General features: G+C 42.8%; 1 protein-coding gene across 5 annotated transcripts; it reads left to right on the top strand.

Moving 5' to 3' along the window:
• The first annotated feature begins 17480 nt into the window (after nucleotides 1-17480).
• On the top strand, nucleotides 17481-27796 carry LOC136548896 (calmodulin-lysine N-methyltransferase-like). Of its 5 annotated transcripts, none has more exons than XM_066540279.1 (8): nucleotides 17481-17801; nucleotides 18936-19155; nucleotides 19365-19440; nucleotides 20551-20611; nucleotides 21821-21946; nucleotides 22114-22246; nucleotides 22543-22643; nucleotides 24661-27796. In XM_066540279.1, the coding sequence occupies exons 1-8, from the start codon at nucleotides 17669-17671 to the stop codon at nucleotides 24693-24695; spliced, it is 885 nt and encodes a 294-aa protein (XP_066396376.1). In that variant the 5' UTR covers nucleotides 17481-17668; the 3' UTR covers nucleotides 24696-27796. The 5 variants fall into 5 exon arrangements, with proteins under 5 accessions (XP_066396376.1, XP_066396357.1, XP_066396362.1 ...); XM_066540260.1 differs by lacking the exon at nucleotides 24661-27796 and adding an exon at nucleotides 22921-23157 and having other exon boundaries at nucleotides 17482-17801; nucleotides 22543-22807; XM_066540265.1 differs by lacking the exon at nucleotides 24661-27796 and adding an exon at nucleotides 22921-23157 and having other exon boundaries at nucleotides 17483-17801; nucleotides 19365-19444; nucleotides 21831-21946; nucleotides 22543-22807.
• Nucleotides 27797-27865: the final 69 nt, after the last annotated feature.

Below are 27865 nucleotides of genomic sequence, written 5' to 3'. Positions count from 1 at the left end.
GCGTAGAATCTTCTTAGTTGGCTGATAGGCCATGTATTGTTGACTTCTTTTTCATCTTTAGTTATCAACTTGTACGTGCCTGGTCCGGTGACTTTTGCGACAATAAAAGGACCTTCCCATGGACTGAGTAGTTTATGGCGTCTGTTAGTTTTTTGTATTCTTCTTAGTACTAGGTCTCCAATTTGGAGTGATCAAGGCTGGTGAAGGGTCGAGATGGCAGACTAGAGGGGGTGAATAGTCCTTTCTAAAATTAATTACGTCGGCTAACCGAAACAAGTATGGAATTATAACTATCGGTCTAGCCAAGACTACACCCCTCTATCTATGTTCTCTAGCACCTTCCAAAGATACTAATCAAACAACAAAGGTGCCGGGCTAGCTAAAGCTCACCTAACCAATTCTAGGAGTAAGGTCACACAAACCTATGCCACTAGTACTCTAAGCAATAAGGGAGCTCCTACACATGCTAGTAAGCAAAAGCACGAAGCCACCTAATGCTCACTAGCAATGCTCAATAACAAGGCAACCAATGCCAAATTAGAGAGCGCAATTACATAGCTACACAAACTAAGCAATGTGACTAACAAGGTTACACAAACCAAATTAGCCACACAAGAGAGCTACTTCTATGCTACACAAGCAAGAAGGTAACTAGTAAGCTACACAAGCTAACTAATTACAAGAGCAACAACATAAGCTTAATGTATATGAAAATAATCGCAAGCTTGTGTAACGGGGATGCAAACCAACGGGAAGAACAAGGTTGACATGATGATTTTTCTTCCGAGGTTCATGTGTTTGCCAACACACTAGTCCCCGTTGTGTCGACCGCTCACTTGGTGGTTTGGCGGCTAATTGGCATCACCCGCCAAGCCCACACATCGGGCGCCACAAGAACCTACCCTGAAAGTGAGGGTAGCTCAATGACATGCTTTACTAAAGTTGCTCTTCGCGGCTCCCGCGGGGCGAGCACAATGCCCCTCACAAAGCACTTCTCTGGAGCGCCGCACAAGCTTCTTGCGGGCTTCGACGGAGACCACCACCAAGCCATCTAGGAGGTGGCAACCTCCAAGAGTAACAAGCACCACCGGCTTGCAACTCGACCACCTAGTGCCACTCGATGCAACCTCACGATGCAATCGCACTAGAATCGCTCACTCACACAATCGGATGATCACTATCAAGTAAGTGTGAGATGGAGGGCTCCCGAGCACTATCACACAAGCCACCAAGGCTCTAGTGTGCTCAGCTCCTACAAGCTCCCGGCCAAAGGTCAACCACGGCTTCTATTTATAACCCTATGAACAAATAGAGCCGTTACCTCTTCACTGGGTGTTTTTCGGGTCGATCGGACGCAGCACCGGATGCACCGATCGTGAATACCGGATGTGTCCGGTCGCTATACCGGACGTGTTCGGTAGCTGCCAGACTACCACGTGTCCAACCGTTGCCTCCAACGGCTCTCTAACAAGTTGACCGGATGCTCAGCCGCTGCGTCCGATCGAGTCCAGTAAGCCTCCAGGGCCGACCGGACGCATCTGTTAAAAACTGACCGGACGCTGAGCCTCAGCGTCCGGTCGAGTACAGTAAGCACCCACTGATGACCAGACGTGTCTGATCGACTATACTACCGAACACTGTGTTTTTGGATTCACACCAGACGTGTCCGCGTCCGATCGCTGAGTACGTCGCCAAATACTGGACGTGTCCGGTCACCTTACCGAACGCGTCCGGTAGCTCTGTCACCAGCACGACTAACTCATTTTCAACTCTATCTTCTTCACCCTTGCTCAAATATGCCAACCACCAAGTGTATCACCTTGCGCACATGTGTTAGCATATTTTCACAAACATTTTCAAGGGTGTTAGCCACTCAACTTACCACGCCACTCGATCCTAGCGACGATGCAAAGTTAGATCACTCAAGTGGAACTAGATGACCGATATGCAAACAAGTTTGCCCCTTTTAATAGTACGGCCATCTATTCTAAACCCGATCATAAACTTCTCTACATACCTATGACCGGTGAAATGAAATGCCCTAGGTTATACATTTGCCTTGCGCATTCCATTCCATCTCCTCCAATGTCGATGCAACACATGCACCAACACGATCAACAATGATATGATCCACTTCATATCATCACGTGATCATATTGGTTCATCGATCTTGACTTCACTTGCTTTTCACCGTTGCCTTCGTCCATCGGTGCCAAGTCTTGCTCAAGCTTTACCGCCACGCGGCCCATCGCTCCAAAGCCTCCGACTTGCCCTTCACGCTTGCAACCGGTCCATCAAGCTAAGTCTTGTCTTGATCTTCTCCACCTTGATCACATGACTCAATGTCATGTCTCATGTGCAATGAGCTCCTTCATCATCACATGTGTGAGCTTTGCAACATCTCCAAGCCATTTTCACCTTCATGGCATATGTTGCTCACACATATGTACCTGTGGACTAATCACCTATGTATCTCACATAAACACAATTAGTCCACCTAGGTTGTCACTCAATTACCAAAACCACACAAGGACCTTTTAATCTCCCCCTTTTTGGTAATTGATGACAACTCTGCAAAGATATGGAAATTAAGTTCTTTTGGATTTATGTTTGCTTGCCCAAGCAATTTTACTATGTGAAAATGATTTTGGACAAGTACCACAAACCCAAAATGGTAGTATTAGCTCCCCCTACATATGTGCTAGAATGTTTGATTTGAAGCTCGCACATATGCATAGATTAAAATTGTGAGAGAGTAATTACTACCGGATGATGCTAAGGTGTATAGAGTAAACCTTTGAAGTGTGATACTAATCGGAGTTGCACCTTAAAGTTCATCCTTAGCACCATAGTTAGCTCGACATCACTTGGCAATAAAAGCACTAGATACCTTGTGAGATCAATATAAAAAGCAAGGTACTAGTATTACTTAAAAAGCATACCAAGTGTCTAGCTATCATCCTATGCATGCTAGTTATCAAATCATCATTCAAGTTCTACAACTAGCATACACCACACAAGCATGCATATTGAATTTTGAAAGCTTATGCAATGCAAGCAAGCACATGAATATGCACATATCAAATGCAATCAATCATAGTTCATGAGCTTGCTCTCCCTACTTGTGTGCTTCTCTTGTCCAAGAATTTTGATCCATCTCTTTTCTTCAATGTTACTCCCTCTTTGTCCATGTCCATGTCCAACCTCTACTTCTTTGAGCTTTTATATCTTATCTCTCCCCCTTGTACAATCTCAATCTCAAAGCTTTCATATCTTTGTACAATCTCTCCCCCTTTGTCATCAATTTCCATAAAAGGTGAGCTTCTCATTGATGCAAAGGTATACGTTTGGGGTAGATGGTTGAGGCTTGAATCTTGCATTTTTTATGGACATCACTTGATTGTTGGAATGACACTATCTGGTAAATACCACTCGTAGCTTGTACCACTTGTATCTTGTGTAGGGCTTCTTGAGATACCCCACATAGGATCTTTGATCTTGATATCAATTTGTGGTATATCTCCCCCTATGTGATAGCATGGGTCATCCATTTGATACACTTGAGCTCTTGTAGTTGAGGGATGCATTCTTCATTTGATGATCACTTAAAGTTGAGGATCACTTGTGGAACCATCATCTTACATGATTGATACTATGTATAGATACCACTTGTAGGAAGTGAATACCATTTGAAAGAATCTTCTAGTATGGAACCACTTGTTTGATTTATCAATAAGGACCATTTCTTGAACATTGCTATCTTCATGAGTACCACTTATAGGACATCACTTGTGAGTTGATCTAGACATTATTTGTAGATTCTTGATAAAATACTTGAGTCTAGATACCATTTGAAACATACAAACTAGATATCCATTTGTATTATTGTCTTGTGCTTGTACTCTTATCACTATCATGAGCTTCTATGATTGACTTGAACTAAATTGATTTGCCTAAGCTTTCAAGTCCGGTTTGAACCAATGACAAGCTTCTTCACACCTCTTGCAAGGGTTATCTTGCTAATTTTGTACTTGTCACTTGTTAGCAATCCAAATTAGATCAAGTACTTGGGATCACTAGCTTATGAACAAATTCATATGCTAACCACTAGATCAAGTAATCATTCAAATAATAGTGATAGGCTATGAATGTAAACATTTCATTTGTTATGCATGATCCTATGAAGCATGTACTATATGCACTAACCGTATACTAGTAAGGTATGAAATGATCATGCACATTACAATGATACCTTTGCTATGTTGGAGTAGAGGATAGTCATATAGATTCCAATTCATTACTCCAATAGCAATGTGAAGTCCAATTATAAGCTTGGTGAAGACCAATAGATACCATGTTGAATTTCATTCTTCACCCATATGAAATGAATACCACTTATGATCAAGTATACTTTCTTGTTGTGGTTGACTTGCTTTATCTTTTGATCTTTGCTTGCATGAGAGTATCAATTTGAGAATACTACTCGAAATATCATGATTAGCTCTCTTTTGGGTGTTGCTTGCTTTTCTTGATCAACCCTTTTGATTGCTTCAACTAAGCATCTCAAATGTTTCTCGGATCACCACTTCCATGTTAACCTTCCAAGTACCACACTTGGTTTACCTACACATAGGTGGCAAGCCCCTACACTAGGGAGAAGTGACCTTTCTCTAAGAATCATTCTTGATACTCACTTGAAATGACTTGATTGATTGATCCAAGTGATGGACTTAACTTGATGAGTAACCTTGATTCCTTCTTTAAGTCCTTTTCTTTCTTCTTGTTTAAGTTATTTTCTTTCTACCAAATGATTTCCAATAGTCACTAGAACTTAACCTTCAACTTTATCTTGAGTTTGATCTTGATCTTCCAATTTGAGTACCAAACATATGCAAAGGACACTCCACAATCAAATAGCCTTGTACTCTTTGCTTGTCATGCTTCTAGATCATCTCAAAACCAAACTTAGGTATCTCAAACACTTGTAAACATGTTTCCAACTTGAGGACCTTTCAATCAAAGTGACTTTAGATCAATCCAACATTTGTCATTTTTCTGATATATTTTGTACCCTTCAAAGAAATAAGAATATTTCCCAAAGTACAAATCCAAATATCACGAAATTTGGTGGAGATGTTCTTTACTAAGTTATCTAGCAGCTGTAAAAATTTGAGCTTCAATTGATTTCTAGATTGCTGCCATATATCAATTCTTCCACCACTGCTACATGCTGAAAACAGCTGCACTATAGCTGACAAGATCCACTCTAAAACTGAAGCATTTCTTATCCAATTCTCATGAAAATTGTACAACATCTTATACCATAAGTCTAGAGCATGTATACCAATTTTTATGCCAAGCCAATAAGTTTTGATCACTCAAACATAGCTAAGATCACAGCTAGCTCAGATTCTCAATTATAGGACAGATTTCAACAATTGAGCTATACTTCATCATGTATGAATCAAACTTGAAACTAACTTGTTTGAATACTTCCATAAGACATATATCCATTCAAATTACTTACTAAAAGTCATCTCATGAATTAATCCAACACAAATCAATTCAAACTTGACTACTAATCAATTATCCATTCAATCATCTCATAGCAAGCAACATTGCATATTTATCTAATTCAATCAACTCATATGCACCCAAATGAAATGATCAACAAGAGATATACCTTGGTTAGCTCATGATCATCCAACTAGCAAGCTTCAACTTAATTATTTGCAAGTCATCAAATATATCCAATGAATCACCAACAACTTGAAATTGACACTTGTATGTTGTAGCACATTTGGACTTCACTCAATTTGTCATGGCATTGGGATAATGATCATCACTTAGCAATACTTGGCTCAACTACATGATCAATAAGATGAATATCATTTGAACCAAGCCTCCAATGCCGTTGGTACCTACAAGCAATCATCCACTTTTTGATGGTACCCAAACTAGTTTGGGTCCTCTTAAGTTAGGAGCAATATACTTAGGCATAGCCTTAGTATGAATAGCGGAATGTTTTGCAATTGCAACCAATGAGGTATCATTGCCATCCTTCCTAAGCATAGAATTATCAACAATTGAAATGGGCTTAGAAATGTCACCTAGAGGATATGAATATGACATGTGTCTCCTTTCCCGGCATGAGTAGCACTTTCTCTTTGCTTGAGCCTTCTCTTCTTTGGTCATATGGTGCTTCTCATTGCCTTGCCTCTCATAGATTGTTTGAGCCTTCTTCTCAAGCTTGGCAGGACACTTAGAGGCAAAGTGTCCCATATTTCCACACTTGAAGCACTTGATGTGAGCATAATCTTTCTTATTATCTTCATTCTTGATTATTATCTTGGCATCTTGAGTTTGCATTGGATGCCTTGCCTTTCCACCCCTTCTTGTTTTCTTCTTCTTTATCATCAAATCACCACCATCTTTATGGTTGATCTTGATTTGAACTTGGGGTGTTTTTTCTTGCTCAACTTGTGGCTTTGGTTGAGGCTTCACTTGTTGCTTCACCAATTGCTTGGTTGGGCACATTGAGGTAAGATGACCCCAAGTGCGGCACTTGAAGCACTTCACATGCCTTAGCCTCTCTTCTTCTTTCTTCAACTTGAGCTTTTCTTCATTGGGGCAACTATTTGCAAGATGTCCCACTTCATGGCACTTGAAGCACATGAAATGAGAGAGCTTCTCTTATTCTTGCTTCTTCATTTCTCTTTCATATCTTCTCTTGCCCCATCTTTTGCCCTTGATCTTGCTCTTGTTGAAGCCAATGCCACTTATGTCATTGCGGCTTTCTTGATGATTGACTTTGCTAGTCATGAAGCCGACTCCACTCTTGTCACCAAAGTTTCTTTGAGTCTTCAACATATGCTCAAAGGTGACTTGAGAGTTGTAGCACCTCTCTAACTTGTTGCTCAATTTCTTCACTTGTTCATTTAGCTCATTGTTCTTCTTCAAAAGGTTAGTCTCACAAGACATAGAAGTAGAACAATCATCTATATGTGAAGAGCATGGCATATCTAATAAATCATCACAAGAGGTGGATATATGTTTCTTGCCTACATCACAAGGGTTAGCAATAATATGTGATTGATCAATTGACCCATGTGATGAACTCTCATTATTTTTAAGTTTCTTGGTAAACATTTTAATAAGAGAAGCATGTTATTCTAATAATTCATAATGAGATGCAAGTAGTGTCTCATGATTCAATTTAAGCTCATCATGTAAAGATTTATAAGCATCAAGCAATTTCTTATGTTCTTCACAAGAGTTCTTTAGAAATGAGTTTTCATTTTCTAATTTCAATGTTTTAGCTTTCTTATTTTCTAAAGACATGGCCATGCTAGCAAGTCTACTAACAAGCTCATCATATGAATCAACATGATCAACCACATTATCATTTGTTACCTTGGTGTCACCTTGTGACATGAAGCAATGTGGTGATGTAGTTGGAGAGCTTGTAGTAGCATCTTCATCATGGCTTGAGCATGAACCATCATCACCATCAAGTGTGCATGGGGTAGCATCATCACTTGCAACACTTGTGGCATCATCATCAACCTTGTCAAGTGAACTTGTAGTAGATCGATCATCATCATCATCACTCGACCATGAGGTGGAGCAATCTTTCACAATCACCAAATTGTGATCATGCTCGACACACTCATGCGCCTCCTTCTTGGGCTCATCATCATCATCGGAGACCATCCCATATTTCTCATTGAGATAACTCCAAATCTCATGGGTGGTTTTCATGTCAATGATTTCTCCAAATATACAATCATGCAAAGATCTATACATGATATTAGTAGCATGGATGTCGAGATCTAGGCATTTCTCTTATGCTTGAGTTAGATTATCTTCATCCAACACATGAGAAAAGCCTACATCTACCATCCACCACATTTGAGGGCAAATAAACTTAAAATTGTATATCATCCAATTTTTCCATCGTGTAAAGTGTGTGCCATAAAAAATGTATGGACAATCAACATCTAGCTCATAAGCCGCCATCCTCTCGGGACGGTGAAGATCACAAATGAGAGACCTATCTCTGATATCACTTGAAGGGTCGAGATGGCGGACTAGAGGGGGGTGAATAGTCCTTTCTAAAATTAATTGTGTCGGCTAACCGAAACAAGTACGGAATTATAACTATCGGTCTAGCCAAGACTACATCCCTCTATCTATGTTCTCTAGCACCTTCCAAAGATACTAATCAAGCAACAAAGGTGTCGGGCTAGCTAAAGCTCACCTAACCAATTCTAGGAGCAAGGTCACACAAACCTATGCCACTAGTACTCTAAGCAACAAGGGAGCTCCTACATATGCTAGTAAGCAAAAGCATGAAGCCACCTAATGCTCACTAGCAATGCTCAATAACAAGGCAACCAATGCCAAATTAGAGAGCGCAATTACTTAGCTACACAAACTAAGCAATGTGACTAACAAGGTTACACAAACCAAATTAGCCACGCAAGGGAGCTACTTCTATGCTACATAAGCAAGAAGGTAACTAGTAAGCTACATAAGCTAACTAATTATAAGAGCAACAACACAAGCTTAATGTATATGAAAATATTCGCAAGCTTGTGTAACGGGGATGCAAACCAACAGGAAGAACAAGGTTGACACGATGATTTTTTTCCCGAGGTTCACGTGTTTGCCAACACGCTAGTCCCCATTGTGTCGACCGCTCACTTGGTGGTTCGGCGGCTAATTGGCATCATCCGCTAAGCCCGCACGTTGGGCGCCGCAAGAACCTACCCTGAAAGTGAGGGTAGCTCAATGACATGCTTTACTAAAGTTGCTCTTCACGGCTCCCGTGGGGTGAGCATAATGCCCCTCACAAAGCACTTCTCAGGAGCACTACACAAGCTTCTTGCGGGCTTCGATAGAGACCACCACCAAGCCATCTAGGAGGTGGCAACCTCCAAGAGTAATAAGCACCACCGGCTTGCAACTCGATCACCTAGTGCCACTCGATGCAACCTCACGATGCAATCACACTAGAATCGCTCACTCACACAATCGGATGATCAGTATCAAGTATGTGTGAGATGGAGGGCTCCCAAGCACTACCACACAAGCCACCAAGGCTCTAGTGTGCTCAGCTCCTGCAAGCTCCCGGCCAAAGGCCAACCACGACTTCTATTTATAACCCCACGAACAAATAGAGTCGTTACCCCTTCACTGGGCGTTTTTCGGGTCGACCGGACGCAGCACTAGACACTGCACCGGACGCACCGATCGTGAATACTAGATGTGTCTGGTCGCTATACTGGACATGTCTGATAGTTGTCAGACCACCACATGTCCAACCGTTGCCTCCAATGGCTCTCTGACAAGTCGACCGGACGCTCAGCATGAAACGACCGAACGCTCAGCCGCTGCGTCCGATCGAGTCCAGTAAGCCTCCAGGGCCGACCGAACACATCTGTTAGAAACTGACCAAACGCTGATCCTCAGCATCCGATCGAGTACAGTAAGCACCCACTGACGACTGGACACGTCCGATCGACTATACTGCCAAACACTATGTTTTTGGATTCACACTAGACGCGTCCGGTCGCTGAGTACGTCACCAAATACCGGATGTGTCCGGTCACCATACCGGACGCGTCCGATAGCTCTGTCACCAGCGCGACTAACTCATTTTCAACTCTATCTTCTTCACCCTTGCTCAAATGTGCCAACCACCAAGTGTATCACGTTGTGCATATGTGTTAGCATATTTTCACAAACATTTTCAAGGGTGTTAGCCACTCAACTTACCACGCCACTCGATCCTAGCGACGATGCAAAGTTAGATCACTCGAGTGGCACTAGATGACCAATATGCAAACAAGTTTACCCCTCTTGATAGTACGGCCATCTATCCTAAGCCCGGTCATAAACTTCTCTACACACCTATGACCGGTGAAATGAAATGCCCTAGGTTATACCTTTGCCTTGCGCATTCCATTCCATCTCCTCCAATATCGATGCAACACATGCACCAACACGATCAACAATGATATGATCCACTTCATATCATCACGTGATCATATTGGTTCATCGATCTTGACTTCACTTGGTTTTCACCGTTGCCTTCGTCCATCGGCGCCAAGTCTTGCTCAAGCTTCACCACCACGTGGCCCATCGCTCCAAAGCCTCCCACTTGCCCTTCACGCTTGCAACCGGTCGATCAAGCTAAGTCTTATCTTGATCTTCTCCACCTTGATCACATGACTCAATGTCATGTCTCATGTGCAATGAACTCCTTCATCATCACATGTGTGAGCTTTGCAACATCTCCAAGTCATTTTGACCTTCATAGCATATGTTGTTCACACATATGTACCTGTGGACTAATCACCTATGTATCTCACATAAACACAATTAGTCTACCTAGGTTGTCACTCAATTACCAAAACCACACAAGGACCTTTCAGCTAGGTATTCTTGTTGTAGTGGCGTCTTAAACCTTGGAGGTATCTTGCTAATTGAAGGATGGTGTTTACTCTGACTTCTTCTGTATTGTTGAGTTCTAATCTTTGGGTGTGTTCTGCTTCTCCTTCGTCATATTGTTCTATCCTTGGTGACGTCCAGATTAAGTCGGCAGGTAGTACAGCTTCTGATCCGTAAACTAGGAAGAAATGTGAGTATCCGATGGCTCTGCTTATTTGAGTTCGTAGCCCCCATACTACTTTGGGTAATTCTTTAATCCATTTGGATCCATAGTCCACTAGTTCTTCATATAATCTTGGTTTTAATCTGGCTAGTATGAGTCCGCTAGCCCTTTCTACCTATCTGTTGGCTTCTGGATGTGCGACTGATGCGTAATCTATGCCGAAGCCGCAATCCTGTGCCCAACTTTTGAATTTTGTAGCTGTGAAGGGAGAACCCAAATCTGTGATGATTCGATTAGGCATGCCGAAGCAGTGCATAATGTCTTGGGTGAACTCGACTGCTTTGGCTGCGCTGTATTTTGCGAGTGGTTTGTATTCAATCCACTTGGTGAACTTGTCAATTGCTACAAAGATGTACTTGAAACCATCCTTTGCTTTCTTGAGAGGTCCTACTTGATATAGGCCCCAGCAGGAGAAAGGCTAAGCGGGTGGGATGCAGATGAGATTGTGAGCTGGTACATGAGCTTGTCTTGCGAATATTTGACAACCTTTGCATTTTCTGACAAGTTCTTCTGCGTCTTTCAAAGCAGTTGGCTAGTAGAATCCATTACGGAATGCTTTGCCGACTAGTGTTCTTGAAGTGGCATGATTTCCACAGCAACATGAGTGTATTTCGTCTAAGATCTCTTTGCCTTTTTTAAATGAGACACACTTTAGGAGTACTCCTGATGGTGCGGCTCTTCTGTACAGCTTGTCCCCTACTAGGACATAGTTCTTGTTTGTGCGAACAACCCGGGTAGCCTCCTCTTTTTCTGCTGGCAACTTATTCTCTTTGATATAATCAATAAAAACCTAGGTCCATGAGGTGGCGATTACCAAAATCTAGGTGCCTTTAGCTGGGAGTTCAGGGGTTATCTCACCGGGTTGTTTGATAGAGGGAGCTGATAACTCCTCTATGAATACACCGGGTGGGACCTTCGCCCTATCTGATCCGAGCTTGGCGAGGACGTCTGCCACAATATTAGAATCACGCAGGACATGTAGAATTTCCAATCCTTGAAAATGTTTTTCGAGTTTTCGTATTTTAGCACAGTAAGCGCCCATGTTTTCTTTGGTGTAGTCCCAATCTTTGTTGACTTGGTTGATGACTACTGCCGAATCGCCGTATATGAGTAATCGCTTGATTCCGAGGGTAATTGCTACTCGGAGCCCATGGATGAGGGCTTCGTATTCTGCTTCATTGTTTGTAGCTTGCCATAATATCCAAAGGACATACTTGAGTTGTTTTTCATCTGGAGAAATGAAGAGAATGCCAGCACCGGCTCCGCCTAGCTTGAGCGATCCATCAAAGTACATCTTCCAATGGTCAAGGATGGTATTTGACATAGGTTGTTGAATTTCTGTCCACTCGACAACAAAATCGGCAAGGGCTTGAGGTTTAATTGCCTTCTGTGGGATGAAATCGATATTGAGAGCACCAAGTTCAACTGCCCACTTAGATATGCGTCATATTGCGTCTCTATTGTGTAGGATGTCTCTGAGTGAGAAATCTATCACCACGGTAATCTTGTGGCTTTCAAAATAGTGGCTAAGCTTGCGTGAAGTGATTAGGAGGGCGTAGAGTAATTTTTGCACATGCGGGTACCAGATTTTTTATTCTAATAGTACTTCACTAATGTAGTATACTGGGTGTTGTACTTTATATATGTGTCCTTCTTCTTCTCTTTCTACGACTATCATTGTGCTGATCACAGTAGAAGTTACCGCAATGTACAGTGTCATGTCTTCGTATTTCTTTGGAGGTGTGAGAACGGGCGAGCATGTGAGGTATGCCTTAAGTTTTTTGAAAGCTTCATTGGCTTCTTCTGTCCACTCAAACTTGTCTGTCTTCTTTAGTAGTTTAAAGAAAGGTAACCCTTTTTCGCCGAGTCTTGATATGAAACAATTGAGGGCCGCTATGTAGCCTGTTAGTTTCTGCACATCTTTGATACTCCGAGGAGGGCCCATCTCTGTTATGGCTCGAATTTGCTTGGCGCTGACTTCAATTCCATGATGACTGACCAAGAATCTGAGTAGTTATCCTAAAGGAACTCTGAATACACACTTGTTTGGGTTCAATTTCCACCTCCACCTTTTTCAGATTTTTGAAGGTTTGCTTTAAGTCTTCAATTAGTGTGTCCGGGTTCTTTATTTTTACTACTACATCATCCATGTATGCCTCTACGTTTTTGCCGATCTGATTACCAAGGCACATTTGGATAGCTCTTTGGTATGTGGCACCAGCGTTCTTGAGTTCAAACGACATGGTCTTGTAGTAGTAGGCTCCGAACGGAGTGATGAAAGATGTCTTGCTCTGGTCTTGTTCCTTTAATACGATCTGGTGATATCCTAAATAGCAATTAAGAAAGGATAAGAGGGCAGATCCTGCTGTTGAATCAACTATCTGATCAATGCATGGTAGCCCGAATGGATCTTTCGGGCAGTGTTTATTGAGATCTATGTAGTCGACGCACATGCGCCACTCGTCCGTATTCTTTTTTTTGTACTAGAACTGGGTTTGCTAGCCAATTTGGATGAAGAATTTCTCTGATGAATCCGGCTGCCATTAGCTTTGTGATTTCTTTTTTAATTGCTGCTTTCTTGTCGGGTGAGAATCATCGTAGCCGTTGCTTCATAGGCTTGAAGCCTTCATTGATATCAATTTTGTGCTCAGCCAACTCTCTTGGGACACCTGGCATGTTGGCCGGCTTCCAAGCGAAGATATCTTTGTTGTCCCAAAGAAAGTTGGTGAGCGTGAGTTTCTATTTTGCCGAGAGGTGGGCGCTGATGGTTGCCGTTTTGGAGGGATCACCGGTGCCCAGGTTGATTTGCTTGACGTCGGCTTCTTTTGGTGGTGTGAGGATGCTGGGCTTTTTAGCCGGTATCTCTAGTTCTTCTGGGCTCATTTCTGTGGCAATAGTGGCTATTTCTTTTTTACCATTGGCGGCTTGTGCTTTGGCTGCAATTTGAATTGCCTGAACGTCGCAGTCAAAAGCGCGCTTCAAATCACTTCGAAGGGAAAGGGCACCGTTAGGCCCTGGCATCTTAAGCAATAGGTATGGGTAATGTGGTATCGCCATGAATTTTGTTAGTGCTAGGCTCCCAAGGATTGCGTGATACGATGAATCGAAGTCTGCAACTTTAAACTTGATGAACTCTATTCGGTAGTTTGAGGGAGTTCCAAAAGTAACCGGTAGAGTGATTTGTCCAAGTGGCATGGTTGCCTTGCCGCGTACTATCCCATAAAAACGGGTGCTCATTGGTGTAATCATCCCGGTGAGTTGTAATCCCATCTTCCTTAGTGTTTCTAAAAAAATAATGTTGAGTCCAGCTCCCTCATCGATTAGTACTTTGGCGACAGTTATACCGGCGATAGTTAGATCTAGAACCAGTGGATAATGGTATGCGTTTCCCACGCTAGTCCATTGGTCTTCTCTTGAAAACTGGATTGGATACTATGACCAATTGAGATATCTTGGAATAGCCGGTTCTGCTGCCATGATGGTTCGTAGAGCTAGCTTTTCTTGATGTTTGCTTCTGGAATCTGAGGCCCCAACGAAGATCACTGCTACTGTCCCCCTAGATTTTTGGAATCCCTTGTCTTCATGGTTGTCTTCATCTTTTTTTTATTGTCTTCTTTAGTGTTTACCTTATTATCTTTTATTGTGTATCGATCGTTGAAGGTGTAGCAATTTCTGATGGTGTGATTTCCTTTAGGGTGCCAGATGCAATGCATGTTTTCAATGTTGTCATACCTTCTGGGTTTGGGAAACTTCCTTGATTTGTCAGCCACCGCTATGGTGTTGTCTGGTCCATGTTTTATTTCCTGATGTCTGATGTTTCAATGATTTTGCTTGTCCGAGTTGTCTTGGTTGTTTCTAGCCGGAAACCTTTCTCATGTCTTCTCCTCTGCAGTAATCATCTTTTTCTACTGTGTGTCTGAATTCTTCACTGTTTCTCGGGTTTTCTTTGCAGAAGTCCTGAAATTGCTATCTAGCCATGATTCCGCGAGAGAAAGCTTCGATTACTTCTCGTTCGGTGATGTCATGTACTTGAGCACGTTGTTCGCCAAATCGTCGATAGTAATTTTTGAGACTTTCGCCTCCTTTCTGCTTGATTCCTTTTAATTCTACGTGGGTGATGGGGTGCGTAATGATACCAGCAAAATTTTCACAGAAAACTCTTTGCAAGTCCTCCCAATTTCTGATTGACCCTAAATTTAATTTGCCGAACCATTGGAGGGGCATGGTTTCTAGGGTCATGGGAAAGAACAAGGTCTTGATATCGTCGTCTCCTTCGGCTAGTTCAATCGACTACGAGTAAATCCTGAGCCAATGCCTTGGTTTGGTCTTGCCATCATATTTAGAGTGGTTGGATGGCTTGAACTTGTGATGTAGTCGTATTGAAGCAAGTCTGTTTGCAAAACAGGGGAATCTATCGTGCGTTCTGGCTTTTGTGTATTCTGATTCAGCATCTCCTTCTAGCCAACTGTTGTCTTGGTGAGAGTAGTTCTGTGAGGCTGTCTGAATAGGTACTTTGCTTCTGGTCTTTTTTGGTTGTTCGACTCGATAGTTTTGACTATGGTCCCTTCTACTTTCTCTGTTGTGACTTCCACTTGGTCTGAGTCTCTCGAAAGCGGACTTCCTTTGATTTTGATCTTCCTGCCCATGAGATGTTGACCTAGCAGGTAGTCTTGAGCGGGTCCTTCCGTCGTGTGCCCTTAGGGCCGTTGTCCGGAGAAAGTCCCAGAGTTGTTCCTATTTTTCACTGGCATGTGAGGTCGCTTCGAGTTCTTCTATTGCTTCTCGGATCCTATTGTAGGGTGTATTCGCCGCGCGTCTTTCTTCGACTTCTTGTTCTGATTTTCTTCTATTGTACTTGGCCAGATCTGATTCATATCTGAGCCAAGCTTCCTTGCGCTGCCTGGCACGGCGTTGGCGTCCTTGTTTTAATTTGTTTCTTCTTTCTCTGACTTGCTTCTGATTCTTGGTCTCACCATCATGCCCCTGGATAAAGGGTGATATGTTGGACTCAGATTCATCTGATGACCTGATGTTGGGTGCTTCTAGGGGGACCAATGGTGATCGAGGACGTCGAACCATGAGTACTTCTCGTGCATGAATTGTTCTGTTATCGGCGTCGGTTTCCACACTATCGTAGTCGTTGATAACTTTAGTAGAGGCTTCAAGGTCGCAGATCGAGTCTCCTTCTTGGTAGGGTAGAATTGTTGTTGTCATCGTGCTGACTAGTCGGGTTCCGCTATCCTCAGGAACAGAACCTGGCCAGTGGACGATGCAGTCTTGAGATGTTATAGTTAGTACGAGACCTTCCTGAGCTCCTTTTAGTGGCATCCTAAGCACCGGATCGAGGGATCCTTTGGGCCGTGCCTAATAAGATTTTGCCATGTTGTGGAGTCCGAACGGAAAAGGACCCAACTTCTTGAAAGGATTCTGAGTGTACTCCGAGTTGTATTCTTGATAGGCTGAAGCCGCATTCTGGAACCCTACCAAAAAAGAACTTGGTTTCTCGAAAGAACTCAGGTAAGACTCCATCTCGGATGTGGAGCATGAGTTTGAATCGGATGCGCAAAGCCGCGAAATCTGAGTTGGATCGGACATCACGAGCTGCGCGAATCTTTCGGCGAGTTGATCTGTCGTAGTCGTCGAAGTAGAAAGGTCTTCATGGTGATCCGATTTTTTGAGGAGACGGCTTTGGAGCTTGCCATCGTTGTCTGCCTCGCAGATCCATGAACCGAAGATGAAGGTTGATCCCATCGAGAAGATCACGTTGTCGAGGTCCGTCGAGCTCTCGGATGCAAATTCGCCGAAAGCCCCTACCTGACGCGCCAGCTGTCGATGTTTCACCACCGATAGCCCGCCACGGGGGTACTAGGGGCAGTTTGTTCGGGCTTCAGCGTATGTAGAACTCGACGGTAAACGCAAGAGACAGTCGATTTATCCTGGTTCGGGCCCTCGACCGTGATCGAGTAATAGCCCTACGTCCAGTCGGCGTTAGCCTTTGCGTTGGATTGATTGTAAAGTGTTATCTCTAACTCTCTTCTCCAGGAATTCCGCCCTCCTTTATATAGTCAGAAGGCCAGAGTCCTAGTCGGTTTACAATAAGAGTTCCTAGTAGCATTATAGAATAATACTACTACTAAGATTACATGAAAAGAATCCTAGTTAGACTATATCTTCTCCCTTCCCTATGGGGTATCCCATGGGTCCTGTATCGACAGGGGGCATAGCCCCCACTGGCCCCCTGGTTCCGCCTCTGCCAAGAAGTCCACTAAACTCACTTCTACAAAACAAACAAAAGGTTTCTAGACCCCAACTTTAAGTCTCCTTCATGATTCTAGTTATCTACAATCATACAAGCCCCCACCTTAGTGTCGTCAGGCATAGGCCCTGCCTGGAACTGCGGTCTCCGACCGTGTGGTGCGGTAGCTCACCCGCATCCTCGTAGCCCCGATACGAGGAATCGTAGCTCATTTCTCAATTTTTCTCCTTGCGGCGGTCAGCAAAATCACGGTTATGACGAGACATTTGGCGGAATTCTTCAATTCCCGTCGCCGACATGGCGAGATAAGCCGATCCAAACCTTAGTAGCCTGGGAATGGGAACATGACCCATGTTCTAGTTCCCATGTTCCACGTTCCCGGAACGGAAACCTTCCCGTTCCAATGTTATAAAATGATACCCCAAGAACGGGAACGGCAACTGGACATGGCTGCTAAGATCAAACAGGGCCATAGGCAGAATGCACGGTGGTAGCAACTAACAGGCCACCGACTATGGGCCCTTTCATAATTCAACTTAGCACAACACTTTTGGGCCCAGCCCGTAAGATTTATAGGCCCAAAAAACTCCTGGTAGCCCGATGCCAATGCTCGGCGGCTGCGCCTCTGGCGATGTGAGCCGAGAGAAGCCGAGCTCGATCCGCCAAAGAAGGCGGCGCTCTCTCCGAGTCTCTGGTGCTTCGCCACAAACAAACGTGACGCATCTCGAGCTTCGATGGACTCTTCCTCTCCGCCCCCATCCCCGTCGCCAGCACCCAGTGGATCCCGTGGCGCCTCTAATGCAACCCAGCGGTGGAGCATCCTTCGCCGCGCGCTGCTTGCTCGTTCCTCCTCCGCGCGCGCCCAAGGTTCCGCCGATTCCCTTCCTTGTTTACCCATGCCAACACTTGCGTCCGCTTGGTTTTGCCGTTCATTCGTTTCCGCTTCATCTGCCTTCGCCGAGCGGTTCAAAGAGACGAGAAGGCCTCCTGCCTAGATGATAGGGCAGAAGGCAGCTTGCTCGTGCAAACAAGGAAGGCCCAAACGCTGCTCTTTGTGCTGTGGATTTTAGTTCAAGGCGATTAGTTTCTGTGTTGCGATTTGAGCTGTTGCCCCGCTACTACGAGAAAATTGAATTTGGGACTACTGATGATGATGGGAACATTGGCATTTTGAGCCCGCCTGCTTGATTTTTCAGAAGCTCGGACAAGCACGGTGAAAGCAAAACCCGTGAAGTAGTGCGCGATTTCAGCCTTTAGCTCCTGTGCACTGTGCTTGAACAATTATGATCCAATGGTTTTGAATGCTCAGGCCTATTGTGGCATGTCACGTTGATGGGTTAGCTGTGTTGAAGACTTTAGGGAGTTAGTACAGTCTGATTTGGAGTGAGTACCTTGCTTCAATGAGATGTGTTTAGTGTTATTGATTCAATATATATACTCTGGGAAATTATGGTATTTCACATTTAAAATCAGTGTTTACCATGAAAGTGAGCATGAACATTTAACCAGCCAAATTTCATTATAATTGCAACAAAGTTCAGTCTAATATGGTCCCTTTTAATTTTTACCACTTCAAGGACAAACTCCATTTGGTGGTCCGTAAGTGAGTGTGGGTATATAGGCTTGCGTGTGCTGATCCGCTGATGTGTACACAAAAACTCCACTTCAGTCTATGTTTTAATGATTTGTTTTGGATCCTTTATTCCATATCGCAGCACTGCCGGACTATTAAAGGTAGGGCTGCTGATTTGTTTTATCATATTAGTTTTCTTATTATGCTAAAAGACAATTGTAGTTTCCCATTCCCAATGTTACTTCTGCATTTGGCGCACAGAAATGTAACCGCATATCTTTGTTAATGTATCTTCTATTTAAACATGGCAGTTGTAATAATCAGCATGAAATTTCACGTTTATACTGCTCAAACAGTTCACATTTGCTAATTGTTTTTATATAACCATGCCATGTTAATTTGTTTTTTTATGTTACATTTCCATGCAGAGGGAATTTCTAGTGACCACCAGATTAAAGATGGTACCAACAACATTTCAAGAAAGGCTTCACGTGGCTTTAACCTGATCGAATGCCATTCATTGCCGATTTCACAGCTAGCTAAATCATTTGGGAATTCATTAAATGGAAATGAAAATGATTTTGGCCAGAAGGATGTTTATGTATGTTACAAGCTGCCCTGTAGAGATTCCTCTAAACTTGATCTGGTGTAAGTAGTCTATTATTTGCCCCTAGTTCTCTGGCACACTGAATATAGTTTTCCTTATTTCTGTCCCTGACATAATTGGGAACATGTTGTTTTCCCTACAGTAAGCTCTGTTTGTGACTAAAGATTTAGCCATCATGAATTGTTCAACCAACTAGAAAGGTTGACATGCTATTTTTTCAGTTGGTTATTATTTTAGTGCATGATTCCAGATATAGAAAAGAGGATTCCCTTGAACTCAATGACATTGAGGCTTCGAACAAATACAATATCGACACTACTGGACTAGTATGTAAGTTTTGTTCAAGCAAGTTTATTTTTGTTGTTGAAATACATATGATTCCATCTGTCTGCATCAGTTCATGTGTATGGTCATGTTCATGGCATCTTTCAGTTGCTGTCTGTTAGTACCTGCCAGGTTTGTTTGTGCCTTTTGCTATGATAATAGGAAGGCACTTGTGTGGAAAATAAATGTAAACATGTGTGTTATGTACACTATTGTGTCTTGGCCACTTTTCAGAATGTGGCACACAAGCCTTCTATGCGTGGCAATTTTTCCTTCTTGGACTAAGAATTGTGATCCCACAGACCTACTAATACAAAGTTTCTTATACTTGCATCACAGACTATTCCCTCCGGTCAGTGATCACTTAAGCTTGCATATGGCCTTTAGAAGTAGGAAAAAAATCAATATAGAATTGAAAGATCGGTAAAAGAGTTGAAAGTGCAGTGCTGTCTACTGATAATATGCTATTCTGAATTTCATTTTGTTCTTCCACTTTTGCATGTTTAACCCTTCCATGATACTCTCTCCGTTCCAAGTTATAGTTTACTTTATACTTGTAAGCCAAAATTATTTAACTTTGATCAAGTTTTTTATGAAAAAAATAGGGAAAATGGTGTTCTTGCCCCTTACACAGATGTGCAATTGTGATTTTGCCCTCGTTTTTCTAACTTTGTGATTTTGCCCTTAACTATTCACAAGTCAATGCGATTTTGCCCCTGGTCAACGCGAATTTGCCCCTGTTTTTACTGTTGACCAGGGGCAAAATCGCGTTGACTTGTGAACAGTTAAGGGCAAAATCACAAAGTCAGAAAAACGAGGGCAAAATCACAATTGCACATCAAAGTAGGGGCAAGAACACAAGAGCCCCCAAAAAATATTAGCATCTATAAGTTAAATAAAATAATAAATGCACTATCACGACATATTTCATGGGGAATTTAATGAAACAAATTTGATATTGTAGATGTTGATGCATTTTTCTATAAACTCGGTCAAAGTTAGAAAAATTTGACTTAGGACAAAGCTAGAGTGAACTATAATTTGGAATGGAGGGTGTATCTTCAATAAAAGTCAGTTCAGTTTCAAGTTAACATGTGTTTTCCTCCCTGAAGGTTGTTGGCCATCAGAAGAGGTCCTTGCCTACTACTGTATTAACCACTCGGATATGTTCAGGTCTGTTGTGAACTGTGGCTTGTGAGATTTATTAAACATGTGACATTCCTGCATAGCTGCATCAGTATGGATTGTTGTGCTAAGATGAAACATTGAACCTTAGCTGATTTGTCCTAGCATGGAGTCATGCATTTGTGTGATTGAGTAACTTGCATGGGATCCCCAAATGCTTCAGTTTAAGCCCAAAAACTTAAGTACTCTACATTGTTGGCTTAAAACTTTTTATCAGGATTCAAGGACCTAAGTGAATTGCGTATTCAACAAGCATTGTGTTTTAGGAAAGAAAATAGGCTGGCTTGGCTTGTATGTTGAACCAAACAGGATCATAGGGTGCATTATTGTGTCACACACTCACAGCATAGAGTGGTAGTGTGTCCTTCTAGTACAACATGTAAGACAAATATACAATAATGATATATAGGTCCTTGTTCCTGTTAATATTTTCAAAAGCTGTTTACTGTAGCATGAGAAATAAATCCTTGGTAGGTTTGAGCTGTGTATGTCACCTGAGTTTTATAGTTACACTCTTGTACTAGTTTTCTGTCCATGCTATTTTTCATCATATTTTCTTGATGAGATCAAAAGCAGAAAATGAACAGATATCTGAGTGCCACATTAAAAAAAAAAACTCGACCTGCGAGGGGCAAGCCGCCCCCCGGGCATTATACGTAAGAAGAAGGCCTTCTCACACAGGCCGAGAAAACCCCCGAACCCCGGCCCCGGCCCGACACTGGGACTCTGGGAGACGTAACCCGTGAGATGGGCCGTCTCCTTTAAACCCGTGCTTTGGCACCCGGGACCGGCGAGGGGATTTTTTTAACCCCCAGCTTGAAATTCGCTCCCACTGGGAGTCGAACTCAGGACCTGGAGGGTGCCGCCGGAGTGACTAGCATATCTCAGTTAACCAACTGGACTAGCCATCCTTTGGCGAGTGCTACATTAGTTCATGATCTTTTTCAGCATGTACCTGTTGTTAGTCATATGAACCTATGTCAATAGTCTAATTCCATTGCCCACATTACCTTCAAGGCAAAGCCTTTTCACAATAGTAGTTTGTTGAAAACGTTTGCCATGACAGTAGTTCATTGCTACAAGAATCAGTTCATTTTCACATGAAAAACACAGGAAACAGGAAGAAATCCCACATTCCAAAGGGGGCCTAACTAAGTTCAGTTTCTATTATATTTATCTGATTAATTGAATATTTAGTTCATTACAGGTCCAAGAAAGTGCTTGAGCTTGGATCTGGTTATGGATTGGCTGGACTTGTTATTGCAGCCAGTACAAATGCTGACGAGGTTGTTATTTCTGATGGCAACCCACAAGTAGCTGGGTGTATCCTTCTTAATTTAATGTATGCACAATGGGGTGTTTGCTAATATTGTAAATAGAAAAAAAATACAGATTAGATCATTCCAAAATTTAACCCTTTATGGCTTTGTTTTGTACTTCTATTATTTCAAAAACACATTCTTTGGCCTTTGTAAACCATTAACCCGTAGACATTCAGAAGAACATATCCATCAACACTGAGACTTTTGGTGAGACAAAGGTTAAATCTATGATACTGCATTGGGACAAAGAGCAAGCTTCAGAAATATTGAATACTTTTGACATCATTGTTGCAAGTGACTGGTACGTTTGACCCACTTGATTCTTTGCTATTCTTGAATACTGATTATCTTTTCAATCCTGTACCTCCTTACTGTTTTGTCACGTGTCAATGATATGCTTGTGAGGTTTGTACTTGGCATTAAGTAACACATTTAATCAGCAAGTGTTTTTTATTTAGTCAAAAGCTATGTCTCGTGGCTGTTGGTTGGTTTCATATGTACTCTGATTACAACACGCATCTTTACTAGTAATGAAATTGTTATCAGGTCAATAAGTTCCATTAGAACTTTCTTATTCACATTTTGCCTTCCTTGCAGCACATTTTTCAAGCAATTCCATGAGGGCCTTGCCGGAACAGTAAAATCCTTGCTGAAGCATTCGGCAACCTCACAAGCCATCTTCCTGAGTCCCAAGAGAGGTGATTCTCTAGACAAATTCCTGGGAATTATTAAAGAGAATGGTCTGCGTTGTGAGTTGATAGAGAATTATGATCCTACTGTCTGGAATCTGCACAAAAAATATGTGGCTGGTGAGGATAGAACCTGGCCTAATTATGACAAGGAGCATTGCTACCCTCTTCTGGTTAGAATTAGCTATTTTAGTGAGTTCTAGTTTTCTTACATTCTGTTTGATCTTGGACGATCCATTTATAATGTGCATTAGCTATATCCTTTTTTTTTATCTATTCCATCCAGCACGATAGTGTAAACCTGGAGGTGGATCTTGGCTAAACATTTCTGAAAGTTCCTCCCTTTTCTATGGAAGTACCAACAAGGCAGTTCAGAGGCATTCACTTGCAAACTCACCTTCCCTTGTCTGACAGGCTTCCATGACATAACTGATACAGCGCATCTGTGACAGTGTGACATGGAACAGTATGCATTATTTTTCATAAGATGATATGCCATTATGTTGCAGTGTATTCAATTCCTCATGATGATTTTACAACACCTCTTTTATTGTTCTTCCAAATCCTGAATGTCTAGTACATATACCGGATTTCCATCCAACACATCTGGTTTTAATCATCGGGTTTCCATCTATGCGGATGATATGGTGCTGTTCCTCTGTCCCATAGCTTTGGATCATGCATTCATTAAGGAGTTGCTACATTGTTTTGGTTTAGCTTCAGACCTTAAAGCAATGTCTAAATGCTCGGCCATCCTATTCAATGCCAGGAAGAAGACATAGCGGTCACTCATGAACACTGAACCCATGTCTTGTGTGGTGAATTTCCATGCATTTATCTGTGACTCCCATTTATCGGTTAGGAAGCCTAACCAAGGAGCCTTGGAACTCTCCTTGGTAAGATATGTTGTTACCTCTCTGAATGGATGGTTGCCCTTATGAACAAAGTTGGAAGACTAACTATGGTTAAGGCTGCCCTTATCTATCTCATGATTGCAATGGACCTTCCTAAATGGATCATCAAGGAAATAGGCAAAATTACACGTGGATTTCGTTGGGAAGGTAGAGAACAACTAATGGGGATAATTGTTTGGTTTCTTGGTCCTGTGTTTGCCTGCCGATTCAATATGGAGGCCTAGGGATTCATGATCTTCAAACAATTGGCTGGGCACTCACAAGCTGGCTTGTAATCTAATAAACCTTTTCTTCTTCTTAAAAAAATGATGCCCATCTCTCATGTGTGTTCCAGAAAGAATAAACCTGGATTTCTTAGCAGTTGGACAATGACTAGCACTTTTGGTCCCTCATTTTTGCTGTCTTATCCAAAATGGTTACTCAAGTTATTATCTTATGTCTTAACTGATGTGGGTACATATATTACCTTTACTTCATGTGCCAATGAATACTGATGGCTGTACATAATTCAAATTTTGAAATGATTTTCTTGTAACTTAAAACATTATCATTTGTCCCTCAAGTAGCCAAACTTTTGAGTAAGATGATTATTAGACCCCCTTACATAGAGCTGTTACTCAAGCTTGTCTAGCTATCAAGCTTTGCACAGTACAAGTGCCTATTGGCTATTGATGCTTGCAGTGCACCCTTCGTCATTCTGGCGTTTCAACAACTGCAACTGCAGTAGCATGCATGAGTTGGCAGTGGAATATATTTTATTTTTCTTTGGTGCTTTGACAGCTATCTATGCTTAATCGTTGCTTGTTTATCTAAGTAGATTACTGGTTGCAGGTTGAAAGTAATGTTATTTGTTGCCGCTTTCTATGACTTTGCATCTGCTAGGCTGACGTCTTGACTAACAACGATTGATAAGCTGACGTCTTGACAAACGATGATTGAAGACATGTGTTATCTCAATCTAGTGTTTGCTGCATCATGGCACCCACATTGGTTTATTAGCTGATGTTACTGCTGTCTGTATGACTAATTTCTTCATACTTCAACTGGCTCCTATCAAAACGGCTGTTTGGGTATCTTCATGGTTGCTGACTGGATGAAATCACTTTTTGCAGATGTTAGCAAGGTTTCATGGATAACTCATGGCTGATAATGCTCTTGTACTTTGCTATGCCAGCAAGGTGCATGATCCACATATCCTTCTGCATCTGAGTTTATTCATGAGTGGATGCACAGTAGTTTTCACTTCCCCACCTTATCTTGGTTCAGATAATAGGCGCATGTCAGAATGCTCATGAACAACTATCAGCAATACCAGATACGGTGAGATAATTGATAAACTTTTAGAAGGGTTGTCAAGATGTAGTCGTCCCAGTAAGCCTTTTGTCAGTTTGCTGGGTGGTCCGGTCCATTTTCCATTGATGCTATCGTATGCACTTGCTTTAATTCATTTCTTTATGAACCACCTCGTTAGGTGCATTGTTCTTGTCAATCACCATCGATGAACTTTGTAGGGTTACCGTAGGATCAATGGATATTTTCTTGATGAATGTGTATGTGTGTGATACTTCCAAGAACATATTCACACTATCCAAAGCAGCAGCTCCTTTTTTGCTCGTCCATTGCGAGTACGCCAATACAAGAAAAGCGTACGCCAATACAAGAAAAGCCTCCAACAAAATCGTTTTCTTCTGTGTGTTGCTGACGCCACGTGCGAGCTTATATGAGCTGTCCAAAATATGATCATCACACTCTTTCTTATAAAAATATCCAATATGCTCTGTAAAATATCCTTATCTTTCTGAACTGAAAATAGAAATTTAGGGTGAACTGTTCTACTACAAAATAATTATGATCATCACACTCTTTCTTATAAAAATATCCAATATGCTCTGTAAAATATCCTTATCTTTCTGAACTGAAAATAGAAATTTAGGGTGAACTGTTCTACTACAAAATAATAGAATGTCCATGGAGCAGCTAAAGATGTGACGAAGGATTCTTGTCTTGTTTCTGAATTTCAACTCATGCTAGGAGAATGTCTGCATTCTCTTCTACCCCAAACTACATATTTATGCATCACAGAATTCACTGAAAATGGCCGCATATGTGTATCAGTCTATCATTTTAGTACTACAATTACATCCATAATCTAATAATAAGAGCAAAGTTGTAGTAGTAGGCTATTGCTAAGCATGTGGGACACCGATGCAGAGCAGGCCAGCAGGGCATGTTCCATTCCTTAACGACGGACCAATCGAAGGTAGCTTCTGCTAACTGTGGTCGGCATGTACCAACAGTTCCATTCCTTTTCGCCCTTCTCCGTTCACCTTTTCTCTTTACAAGCATCCCTCAGCGTTCCTAAAAGGATTTTCTTTTAGCATCTTTTCTCGCAGGATTGTTGTCAGTGCACTCAACTTTTGACTCAAGATTCCTCCATCCGGTTTAACAAACCCAAATCACAGCTAATAAACCCGTCCTACTTCCAGAGCTTCAGTTGCTAACCGACTAGCAGTCAACGAAAAGGTGAAGCCTTTGGTTCACGAGGGTGCAACCGGGCGGGCAACCACAGTCCTGAGGACTGCGGTGCCCAATGGACAATCACTAGCAGAAGCAATGGCATACATACATAAACCAGAAAGGTAATGCTGAATCATACATAAACAGAAATGCGACAATCCTGCTGCCTTACAACTAATGCTGAATTATACATAAACCAGAAAGCTCCTTTTGGTTCAGGCAATGCAGTGCCTCCTGGCGTTTCTTTTCTACTAGGTACTAGCTAACTGAGGCCCAGATGCTGTTGTAGCTGTGCTTGTATTCTAATCAGAGACCTGAGGGCTGCGGCACCGTCGCGTATCAGAATTGGCACTCTGGCAGGACCTTCCCCTGTTGTGAGGGAGAAAACTGAAAACGACCAGTAGGTGGCCGATCAGCGTCGCGGTCAGTCGGTCACTGGAAGTCACATGCGGCCTTGGCATCGCGAAGTCCTTGCCAAATCTCCGGCGGTTACGGTGAACATGCCTGTCATTGTTACACTGCTGCTAGCAGAAACTGGTCAGTCTGGGATGGAAAAGACTGCTGATCCCCATGCTGAGCGTGCCCGTCACATCCTTTTCTTCTGCAGGCAACTACGGGGTCGCATCGATCCGAAAGCGGATGGAGAGGTTTCTATTCTACTATGCGAGAGTTCAGCAATGGCGTTTGGTTTGTGATTCCTGAGTGCAGGAACGGGATGTTTGGTATGAGCCGCCCTGGAACTAGCTGCCTTTAACTGACTTCTTAAGCAAGATCACGAGGCCAGCAGAGAGTGTGATTTGATATATTCGGCAGGTCAAACTGTCTAGGTACGCATCACATTCGTATATCGCTCGCGATGGGACTGTACACGCTGCACCTAACCAAAACATGCATTGACATTTGACAGAAACGGGTGAAATACGTGTATATGCCATCTCCTAGCGGCTAGCGCTGCCCTCTGAGGTCCGTGTCAGTAGCAGTGCAAGCGTACTAACTAACTGCTGAACTGACAGTGCTTCTTCTCTTGGTTAGAAGACAAGCTTAGTGCATGGTCGACGGGTCGAGTGAATGTGGATGAATCTGAGAAGCAGCAATAGATTCAGATGTACCGTGCTCAGCCGCAGATCGCATCAACTAACCGTGATCTGTACAAAGCATGCCAATACGTTGGCACTAAAAGGCGATCCTGGGGGTGATACGACGCAGCCAGAAACGATGATAGGCAGGCTGCAGGCAGGCAGGCAGGAACGCCCGGCACCGATCCTTCCTTCCTTTGGCTTCACTCAAAAGCAGAGGACCAGATGAGTGGGCATCATCTCATCCACCGCGCCCGCCCATGTCCTCCCCACCACGCCCGCGCCTGTATATACGTAGGAGTATTTGATTGATCCGCAAGTGCAGTGCAGATCAGATGGCATGGTAACATCTTCTCCCTCCCATGTGCCAACAATCACCAGAGGACGCGTCATCAGCTGCACAGTGTCTGTATGTACACTACTTTAAAGTGGCAGCCGTACTATACCATCAGCACTACTAGTATTCTAGTGTCTCCGTCCATGCTGCAGCCACCTTTAGCTGTTGATTGGGGCACGCGTTCGGCTTAGCCGTCAAAATCGTCCGCTGCACGCCTGCACCATGACTAGGATTTGCCTTCAAATGCAGCAGGAACGTTCGGTAGGCTGTCCGAGACAGGATAGTGCACCTGCCACGTTGGTGAGGACAGGGCAGTTTGAAGGGAGAGACATTATTGTAACGCAGTAGCAGGTATATGTTCCGCCCGTTCAGAATGATGTAAGCCTG

This window comes from Miscanthus floridulus, chromosome 1 (assembly GCF_019320115.1).
Source record: "Miscanthus floridulus cultivar M001 chromosome 1, ASM1932011v1, whole genome shotgun sequence".
Lineage (NCBI taxonomy): Eukaryota > Viridiplantae > Streptophyta > Magnoliopsida > Poales > Poaceae > Miscanthus > Miscanthus floridulus.
The sequence above is the reverse complement of the archived record's forward strand: the minus strand, read 5'-3'. Positions and strand labels throughout refer to the sequence as shown.